The 10,394-nt window shown below is 30.5% G+C and overlaps 2 protein-coding genes across 3 annotated transcripts; both read right to left on the reverse strand.

Moving 5' to 3' along the window:
* Positions 1 to 529: 529 nt before the first annotated feature.
* Positions 530 to 2,816, reverse strand: LOC120217669 (protein DEHYDRATION-INDUCED 19 homolog 4-like). Of its 2 annotated transcripts, none has more exons than XM_039214738.1 (4): positions 2,459 to 2,707; positions 1,347 to 1,424; positions 967 to 1,250; positions 530 to 792 (listed from the first exon to the last, which is right to left on the reverse strand). In XM_039214738.1, exons 1-4 carry the CDS (start codon positions 2,606 to 2,608, stop codon positions 672 to 674), a joined length of 633 nt encoding a protein of 210 aa, XP_039070669.1. In that variant the 5' UTR covers positions 2,609 to 2,707; the 3' UTR covers positions 530 to 671. The 2 variants fall into 2 exon arrangements, with proteins under 2 accessions (XP_039070669.1, XP_039070670.1); XM_039214739.1 differs by lacking the exon at positions 1,347 to 1,424 and adding an exon at positions 2,714 to 2,816 and having other exon boundaries at positions 535 to 792; positions 967 to 1,233; positions 2,459 to 2,598.
* Positions 2,817 to 7,769: 4,953 nt separating this feature from the next.
* LOC120217670 lies at positions 7,770 to 8,624 on the reverse strand. Its single transcript, XM_039214740.1, has 3 exons — positions 8,430 to 8,624; positions 8,208 to 8,333; positions 7,770 to 8,105 (listed from the first exon to the last, which is right to left on the reverse strand). Exons 1-3 carry the CDS (start codon positions 8,490 to 8,492, stop codon positions 7,860 to 7,862), a joined length of 435 nt encoding a protein of 144 aa, XP_039070671.1. The 5' UTR covers positions 8,493 to 8,624; the 3' UTR covers positions 7,770 to 7,859.
* Positions 8,625 to 10,394: the final 1,770 nt, after the last annotated feature.

Raw genomic sequence — 10,394 nt, forward strand, 5'->3', positions numbered from 1 at the left:
ATATATAAATTTTAAATATTGTTAAAACAATCATTATAAATTATTTATAATTATATAAGAAATAAGTCTCACAAATTTAAATATATATTTGAAATAAATTAAAAAAATATTGAAAGTTAAAATTCACTTACATCTAATATAAAACTTTTAGTTTTACTCCTTTTTTTATAAATAAAAATAAACGATTGAGATTATTTTTTTTGTTTTTCCAGTAAATATCTTCTCATTCTTCCTGTTAATTTTAATCGTCTATTTTTATTCATCCAATTATCATAAATAATATAAAACTAAAAAATGTTACATAATATGAACAGATACTAACTTTTTAGATTAGCTTGAAAAATACAATTTCAAGCTAAAACTGATTGTTTAAACACAATTTAAGGGGTAAAAGAAGTAGTAGGAGAAATGAGAAATAAAAAGCAATATTGTGGAGAGAAGTGCAGGAGAATTCCCTTTGCTTTATTTCAATTCAGGAAGAGCATCTCGTAACATTGAAGTTAAAAAAAAAAATCCATAAACTACAAAGATCACTGCTATTTGCAGACTATAATACAGTCTGTTTAGAAAAGGGTTTGGGATCCTATGATGAAGCAAGTTTGTATTATTGCTTCAACAATCGGACTACACAGGCATCCTTCATTAGCATCCTACCCACAAATGCATTTCACTCACTGGTTTTGTTCCTCGTTCACAAGAGTTGACAACACAAGATCCTGGATGAAACCGGCTCTCCCCCTGGCCTGCCGAATCCTTTTTTCACGCTCCTCGTTACTCAAAGAAGGATCGAAACTGCATGACATAAACGGAAACGAGATGTCAGTTTTTAATTATATTCGATGGTTTCCGTATACAATTGATACACGATGAAGTTCTTCATTTGAACCACACTGCAGTCTCTCTAAACAATGATCATACCTAACATTATTGAATATGTTGTACCGCAGAAAGGACATGAATGATTACCTCGATTTCCACATATGAGTTGGTGTGACATTTTTGGCAGCAATGTCTTCGGCGCTATTTACAAAGCATTTAGTAAGCTCTTCGGCTTCAGATGCAGGGAAATTCAAAATGAGTAAAGAAAGGAGCGAATCATTAGCTGTGTTAGACACGTTAGTACTGCTGGACCTATATGCACTGCCCCCTAGAAGTACTTGCAAATGTGCTTCGCGAAGATCCCGACCCAAGAGAGACAGTGCCTGGCTGTTAGGAATCGCAACTCTACGTAACCTGCGATGTCTCTGTAAGTAATCTTTTGTTAAGGGAAACTGTCCTAATGATTCGACTTTTCCTAGTAAATACATGATCTAAGAAACTGTACAAAGTTCAATTATTAAGGATATCTTGAACAAATGTCCGTGTTGCAGCATGATATGACTTAGCATGTCTCTTGATACTTTCCTGGAGCAAACTGGACAAATCTGTAACAGAAAGGTTAATGCATAAGACTCTTTTGTCACGAAAACATCATCGGAACTTTTTTCCACCATGAACCCAAGTAAACAAGAACTACAAACAAGATTACTAACGCTCTATTATGAGACTTGTATGAGGTGCTAGTCGTTAAAGGTCTTTCCAAAGTTGTAACCGGTCTCCACTAGAGATTGAGAGTAGGTTTTGGTTTAGGAAAAGGGAGGAAAATATCCGATCATCTGGGCAGAAATATAAGGTCGAGGCTAGCTATTTATTCTTTCGTACCTAGGAAATGATATGCCATACAATCCTCCAGCATTGCCAATAGCATATACTAAATGCTTGTTCCAAATCATAACATTCTCAACCTGTCAAGCTTATTGTAGCTTTCCATGGATGTCCACTTTCAACGTTTATCTGTTGAATGTAGCATTCATGAAGAGCATGAACATAAAACAGCCCATCCTGCTCAAGCCTCCGTATCCGGTGGCAGTTTCATATTTCGACAGAAGTTTCCGCAGCCTAAATAGCCAAATTATCTTACCAAAAGCCTGAAATTCTATCTGCAAAGGCAGATGCCATGTTAAAGTACCACTTAAATTGAGTGTTTCAGTTTTGTTTCTTCCCCTACCCCATAAAAAACTGGGTAAACATTGAACAAATCCTAAATTTTGTTTGATAAAGCAACTATCTCAACCGATTGCCACCGCTTCTATCTGGTTGTTAATAACAGAGTCGGAAATGACATTGTCACAGTCACTGAAACTATAACCTTGTACATTACCGATTTCTCCCACTTAGATTATCGATAGAAAATACAAATAAAATACTTAAATTATATGTGAATTTAAAATTTTCAGGGACAACCGCCTCGCCGCCAACCCCCTGGGTTCATCCCTACTATCAATTTCAATTCAGGCACCTTTCCCCACAATTTAACACAACAAAACAAGCTAAATGGTGTTCTAATCATCACTTTTTAATCTTATTCAAGAGGCAAAAAAACAATGAAGCTTACTCAGATATATTGAAATTTGCTTACCGCAACTTTTGATTCGCAAGGATGCTCATCTTCGAGATGCGAGCACAAAGACACGATATCGAAATCCTCGTAACAGTAGGGACATGGGAAATCTGGTCGTACCTCGTTCTCTACCTCGAAATCATCGATGTTCAAACGATCTTTGTTCATAGTTTATATTTCGAAACAGACACGCCAGCATCATAAAAATGAGATAAAAAGGGAAAACAAAAAGAACCCACATCAAAGATCGAAAAATGAAATAAGAAAACGAACCCAAAGGAGAGCTTTGCTGCTGCAAATTATATTGGCATTTAGCAGCTGCAAGACGATATGTCCAGAAATCCGAATCCATTGAAAGACCAAAGCTTGGATTTTTAAGACAAAAAGTTATCTTTAGGACAAACAATCTGCTAAAGTTTGGATTTTTTTCTTCTTCTTTTCCTCTCGAATATATATATATATATATATATATATATATATATATATGTTTCCGAGTTTTCTTTGACTTTATCTTTGAGAAACCTTTGGCTTCGTTGATCTCAACGAGCTTTCGATGAGAGAGAGAGAGAGAGAGAGATTGTTCTGTTGATAATTGACGACGCTTGGTTTTATGCTTAAATATTTTCACTATTTTTAGGTGTTTTGTGTGGTGTTGTAATATTTTCAATTTAGATATTGCCTTAAGGTTATTATATAAAATATTAGAAAATAATATATATTTTGAATTATTAAATCTAAAATAAATCAATCACAAAAATATTAATCAATGTTAAATCGTGCAAGATTTGTTAAAAATTTTAATTTTTAGAGAATTTGTAATGAATGTATTAGTAAATTCTAAAAAACTATTCTAATACTATTTTATTAAATATAAAATATTAATTTTTTATTAAATAAAATATTATTATGTAATTTTATAATATATATATATATATATATATATATATATATATAATTGTTTATCGTGTATTCTTTTGTAGCGTGTTTTCGTGCCCTTTATAGCGTCTATGTCATAATTTAAAATGAGAAGAAAAATATAGGTGAGAATTAAGCATGAAATTAGATTTCAATATGTTAAAGATTTTATATTATTTTAAAATTTAATCATTAAATTATATTTGCCTGAAACTAAATCTTGTATTATTTTTATTTAAAATTTGATTATTTTTTAATTTTTTATTTAATCTTATCATTAAATTTTAATCAAATAGTCATAAAAGATAAAATACTTTTTATTCTTTGTATTTATAATTTGTATTAATTGAATGTTAATAAGAAATACAAGCGTAAAAAATTAAAATTAATTTATCAAAAAACGTAAAAAATTAAGAATCATTTTAATTTTTTTTATAATTGTCAGATCAACAATTAACAACAAAATTAAAAGAGATAATAAAGATGTTCAAATAAAAATGTAATCTCATAAAAATAAATTATATTAAATAAATTATAAATTTGAAAATATTAAAAGGACTCATTATGAAATTATGAGTAGTTTGTATGCACTATAAAAAGTTTATTTTTATACTTTGAATACTTAATTCTCTTGTTCTTTTCAATATTAAAAAAATGAAATACATCAATTTATAAAAATAATTTTCCTAATTTCAATAACAATGAGATAGATGAGAACAATTGGCAGGTCTTAACCCTTACAACTTGGTCCAATGATTAAGTTGATTGGTTTAAAAGTGTTGGGTGAGTTTGAAATTTTGGGATAGATAATAATTAGTTATTATATATATATTTTAAAAATATTTATAAAGCTAATATATATTTTTAAAAATTGATTAATTTCACCGGTTTAATTATATATTTTTGTCAATAATTGATCAACTTAAAAAGGGTTTATATATTTGATCACTAATTAATTTTAAAAGTGTGATGGAAACGTGATTTTGAAAATTACTTTCGGTAGTGTTTGTTATTAGAGAAAATAATCTCGTGACAAAAAATGTCTTATAATATACGATTTTAATCAATTTTTTTTGGATTTACCAAAATGACCAACTAAATCGCAATGCGATCGATAATTCGCAACGCGATCTCCGGTATCGCAAATCAGTTTCTAGATTCGCAATGCGAACTTCGACTATCGCATTGCGATAGTCCAAGTTTGCGTTACGATTTTTCAAATTCGTTGCGATAGTCGAAGTTCGCGTTGCGATTTATTCCAAATTCGTTGCGATAGTCGAAGTTCGCGTTGCGATTTATTCCAAGTTCGTTGCGATAGTCGAAGTTCGCGTTGCGATTTATTCCAAATTCGTTGTGATAGTCCAAAATCGCAATGACTGGTGGTATGGTATTGCATTTGTTTCTTAAGAATTTTCTCTAAAAGTATAGTATTCGAGCGGACATGTCGAATACACGTATTACCACGACCACGACCACGACCCGAGACGGCGGCGGCGCGCGAGAGTCTCCCTTGTTCTCTATCGCTCAACAAAGAAGTGGGAAAGCCAAGCCTTAAATACCATTCCCAATAGTGTTTCCAATACTATGTGGGATTGAGCATTACCAACACTTGTTCCAATACTATGTGGGATTGAGCCTTAAATAGTGATATTATTTTTGAATGTTTTGCTTAAAATTGCAATAATCGCGATTGATTGTAGATTGACTTTTAATTATGACATATTTAATCGTATAATACTAAAGCAATTGGTTGCTGATTTAGTTGTTTTAAGGTGCATGATTGTTAATTGTTTCCTGAATAATTACATTGTATTGGAAACAAGTGTTGGTAATGCTCAATCCCACATAGTATTAGAAACACTATTGGGAATGGTATTTATGGCTTGGCTTTTCCACTTCCTTGTTGAGTGATAGAGAACAAGGGGGACTCTCGCGTGCCGCCGCTGTCCATCTCGTCTCGGGTCGTGGACGTGATAATACGTGTCTTCGACACGTCCGCGCGAATACTATTTTTTTAGAGAAAATTCTTAAGAAACAAATGCAATACCACCACTCGTTGCGAACTTCGACTATCGCAACGAATTTGGAAGATCGCAACGCGAACTTCGTCTATCGCAATGCGAATATGTAAATCGCATTGCGATAGTCGAAGTTCGCGTTGCGAATCTGGAAACTGATTTGCGATACCGGAGATCGCGTTGCGAATTATCGATCGCATTGCGATTTAGTTGGTCATTTTGGCAAATCCAAAAAAATTGGTTAAAATTATATATTATAAGGCATTTTTTGTCACTGAGATTATTTTCTCTTGTTATTATCATCAAAAAAATGCTTTTAAAAAGATAAATGGCCATGATAGATATGATGTTGTAAGCTAAATAAATATGCATTTAAATTATTTTTGAGTTTCTTAATGTTATAATATATTAAATATTCAATTTAAAGTACGAACCAAATGCTCTATGAAGTAAATAAATTGTTGTTATTTCTTAAGGTCATTAGTTTGAGTACTATGAATGTCAGGGGTGTGAGCGTTTAATGTCAAATGATTGTGAGTTATCTTTGAACAGATATTGCCTTATAGTTACCTTATTTAATTAAAAATATTCAACTTAAATTATGATAAAATATATATAAAAAAATTTTATTAAATAAATAATATTTTTATTAATTGTACATATTCTATTAAAATATACAAATTAAAAATAATTTTTATCTAAAAATATCCACATGAAAATATATAAAATTTTAAACCTATAAATAATTTATTAATCATATAAATAACAATGTAATATTTTTATTAATTGTATTTATGTTCGAGTTACAAAACACTTTTTAAAATCACTTTTTTCTCCAAAAGTTATGTGTTTAGCCTTGCTTATGGCTCTTGTTGATGTCCAAAGCACTTTTGAAAAACAACAAATACAAATTGGCTATACTCTTAAAAATGATAATGAAAAGTGCTTTTTGATTGTTTTATACTTTGACGGAATATTTATGGATATCTGGTTAGTCAAATAAGTGTTTGGATTGGTAAGACAAACCTTTTTTTATCTCCTTTGATCCTTGAAATTATTAAACAATTAAACCATATGTAATGGTAGGTGATAAATTGGTAGAAGAGCTGAAGAAGATAACTCAAAGTTACTTGCTCTGTTTTGAAAATCGGACCGGACCGGCCGGTTCAACCGGTTCAACTGAGAATTATTGTTTAATTCGGTTTAATCTAAATCGGTTAAACCGGTATTAGTGAATCGGCCAGAACCGCTGAACCGTTCGAACCGGACCGGCTGAAAACCAGAAAAAACCGGGGAAAACATGGATTTTTGTTTTTTAAAAAAAAAATTAAACCAAACAACGTCGTTTGTTAAACGAGCCAAGTCGAACTCGAGTATTGCTGAGCTCGACTCGAACTTGAAAACTTTAAAAGTAAGCTCAACTCAACTCAAACTCACAAGCTAAAAATTATCAAGTTCAACTCAAACTCGAAATATAATATTGAAACTTGAACTCAAAAAGGCTTGAACTCAAAAAAAATTAGAAGCTCGATTGAAGCCTAAAATTCGAGCTTGATTGAAGTGAAAGAATAGTTCACTCAATGCTCACCAAAAGGCTTCATGATTTTGAATGCCAAATTACCTCTATTATTTATAGAAGTTAATTGTGATGCGCTTCTATGTTTCTTAGCAATGTGAGATTGTTTTGTTCTCATATTTTTACTCTTTAGACTTTTGGATGCTCTTCTATGTTTCTTAGCCATGTGAGATTGTTTTTTTAAAAAAATTAAACCAAACAATATCATTTTGTTATGATTTTTTTAACCCCAAATTTATTTTTTAATTATAGTTATATAATTATATTTATTATTTAATATGTTTTACCTTAAATATTATGTTGTAGTTAATTTGAATCATTTTGTTTCACTTGATTTTATGGTTTTTAACTTATATATGTTATGACTTGCTTTGAATATGACTTGTGATATAAAAAATTATTTTTTATTAAATATTTTTGATATTTTTATTTAATTTTTTAAATAATTATGACGTCGTCCTGTTCTTCCGACCGGTCGGACCGGTTCGACCGGTTGAACTAGTGAACCGATAACATGACCGATTCACTAACCGGTCCGGTTCTGAAAACCATGGTTACTTGTATTTGGCTTTGCACCTTCCATCAAACTTGGCAAGCCTCAATTTCTGATCTTGCCTCCTTCACTCTCCTATGTATAATTTAATTTAAGATGGTTATTAATTATAAATATAATTTTATTAACTTAAAAAAATTATATAAATATGTAATATTTTCGGTTTACAGTCGAAAAATTATATTGTGAGATTTAACTTACATCCCAAAAAGTTTAATGGGTAATTTAAATTTATGAACACAAAGCAAAAATTGAAAATTGAAGATATCAATCCAAGTTTTTTTTCTATTATTATTAGGGTATTTTGTTTTGGTACAGCAATTACTATTAAAAAAAACTCGGATTCTTGATTACCTCTCACTTAGACCTTCTACTGTACTTCACAAACGAGCCTACCATCACCGGTATGCATATCCCCAGCCGACACAAATCTCCTCCCGAAACAGCCTCGCAGTCACTGGAAACTGCAGGCGGTTGCCAATCTCTTTGTTCAGCACGGATTGTGTTTTGGAAGTAAGTTACTGTTGTTCCCCTCTCGCGTTGTCTGAATCCGATTAGCTTACCCAGAGAAACGCTGTTGTCCTGGAAAAACGATGCCGGAGACTGACCGCCCTCGCCATGGAAGAAAGAAACAAGCCGATGAGACTTCTTCGACAATGGCGAAAATGAAAGAAAAAAAAAGTTGCTTGGAATGACTGAACGTACCTCGGTGTCAAGGTTGGAGGAAGAAACAGAAGAAAAACTTGTGGATGACAGGTTTGAAGACTGTAATCGGATTTTGGTGCTCATTATTTGTAGTCCGAGTGGCCACCCGTTGCTCGTCTCATGATTCTGGGAACAATCAATAATTCAAAATACATATATATATAATAAAGCAACCAAAACCCAGAAGATTAAAAGAACCGGAAGCCATGGAAATTATGATACCTGGGCAGCCATGGCTGAAGGTAGAGTCTGAGAAATAGTTGGATGGCGTTTGAAGTTTATCATGAAATATGCAGCTATCTGAAATCAATTAATGTTTGGGTTGGTAGAATCATTAACTTCACACCACCTTTTTTACTTTGCCATCAAACTCGAGAGTTTGAGGCTAATTATGACAGACGACTTAAACACGGAGGCGAAAAGGATTTGAAGATTTGATTTTTCAAATGAACTCCACATGAGTCTTTCATAGCTTTATCATCCTAGCTTTGCATTTGATTTTGTAATTTAATCATTAATCATCGGTATTTGAAATTAAGGTAAACTACACGTTTAGTACCTGCAACTATTATTCTTGTTTCCTTTTGGTCAACTAACTATTTTTTTATTTTAAAATCACACCTATTGTTACATTTTGTTTTCAGTTTGGTCACTCACCAATTAAAAATTAATGGTGACACTGACGTATTACCATAAGACAATGCCGCATTATCGTTGAATTTTTTAAAAAAATTGCCATTTCAACAATTCTATTATTTTTTTAACGACATGTGACCAAAATGGACCAAAACTTTACGTTATGAATTATTTAAAAAAAATAGTTGAGGTGATCAAAACGGAATAAAAGTGATAGTTGAGGTACTAAAAGTGTATTTTACCCTTAAAAGTATAAATAATTTTTTAATAGTATGAGGTGATTATAAGACAATATTTTCTTACAATCTTTATTAGTTATCGACAACATATACACATCCTACAAATACAGTTACTCAAAACTGAATTTTTTGAGAAGAATAACATTCTCTTTTACTTTAAGATCACTCAACAAGTTCTAAAAGTTACAAACAATTAAATTTAAAAAACAGTTATTTTACAACTAAAAGATAAATAAATATTACTGGAAAACAAAGTGGATGAGAAATTTAAGAGCAATTGGTTTGATTTTTAGCATTAAAAATGGGTAATTGAAAGAGAGCGTGATGGTTGAGACAATCACAAGACGTATAGAACAAACGAGGTTAAAGAAAACGATTGGTTGATAAAACCTAAAGCTCAACTCGTTAAACCAAGATTTTAGGGTAAATTACAACCAAAGTCACTTTTGTTTGGCTTTTTCATTTGACTATCAACTTTTAAAAATTCATTCATTTACATTATTAATTTATTACAATATGATCTCCTATTAATATGTTAAACTGATGATGTGACATATTCTAAAAAAATACTTAACTTTTAATTTTATCTAAAAACTTTAAATAAAATATCAATTTCACACTAAATTTTTATTTCATTCATTTTTTCACATTCCTCATAACAAAAATGGTAGACTGTCTCAAAGTCAATTTTTATTTTATTTTGACCACTGAAATTAAAAATATATATTTTAGTCACCTAAATTATTATTTTATTATAATTTGATCACATATGAATTAACTTTCATTACTTTAATGACGTGGCATGTTAGTTTAAATGTTTAATTTTTAATTTAACCACTATATTTTAGATAAAAATATAAATTTGACCCCAAATATTAGTTTTTTAAATATTTTAATTAGATCCCATTTTTTAAAAGAAATCTCCTTAAATCTTTTAAAGATTTTAACACTCTATCTAGGCCCCAAATGTTTTGGAGTTTTTCATTGTCCCCTTAACTTTTTCGAATATTTCAATTATGTCCCTCAAAACTTAGTAACAAAATTATCCACTGGTTTGATCCATAATATATATGATTTATCATTTCATTATTCAGTGTTGTATGGGTTTTATGAAAGATTAATGATATTTTTGGCTCTCGATTTAAAAAAAAACCATTTTAGTTATTAATTTTTATCTCTTTTTATTGATGAATTTCTAATATTGTCAAATTAAATCAATCGATGAAAAATAACAATTCTTTTTAATAATTTTATACTTTTTTACAAAATTTTAATTTTTATAAGTAATAATTTAAATATGTATTTTATGCAT

Source organism: Hibiscus syriacus, unplaced genomic scaffold, assembly GCF_006381635.1.
Source record: "Hibiscus syriacus cultivar Baekdansim isolate YM2019G1 unplaced genomic scaffold, ASM638163v2 tig00110187_pilon, whole genome shotgun sequence".
Taxonomy (NCBI): Eukaryota; Viridiplantae; Streptophyta; class Magnoliopsida; order Malvales; family Malvaceae; genus Hibiscus; species Hibiscus syriacus.

Excerpts from the sequence above, each read along its gene's own strand:
- LOC120217670 (XM_039214740.1), bottom strand. The coding sequence starts at position 8,492 with ATGATAAACTTCAAACGCCATCCAACTATTTCTCAGACTCTACCTTCA. Across the intron at positions 8,334-8,429 it reads CTTCAGCCATGGCTGCCCAG|AATCATGAGACGAGCAACGG; the intron begins GTATCATAATTT and ends GATTGTTCCCAG. Across the intron at positions 8,106-8,207 it reads CCTCCAACCTTGACACCGAG|TCTCCGGCATCGTTTTTCCA; the intron begins GTACGTTCAGTC and ends GAGGGCGGTCAG.
- LOC120217669 (XM_039214738.1), bottom strand. The coding sequence starts at position 2,608 with ATGAACAAAGATCGTTTGAACATCGATGATTTCGAGGTAGAGAACGAG. Across the intron at positions 1,425-2,458 it reads CTTGCGAATCAAAAGTTGCG|ATTTGTCCAGTTTGCTCCAG; the intron begins GTAAGCAAATTT and ends TTTCTGTTACAG. Across the intron at positions 793-966 it reads ACTCATATGTGGAAATCGAG|TTTCGATCCTTCTTTGAGTA; the intron begins GTAATCATTCAT and ends TATGTCATGCAG.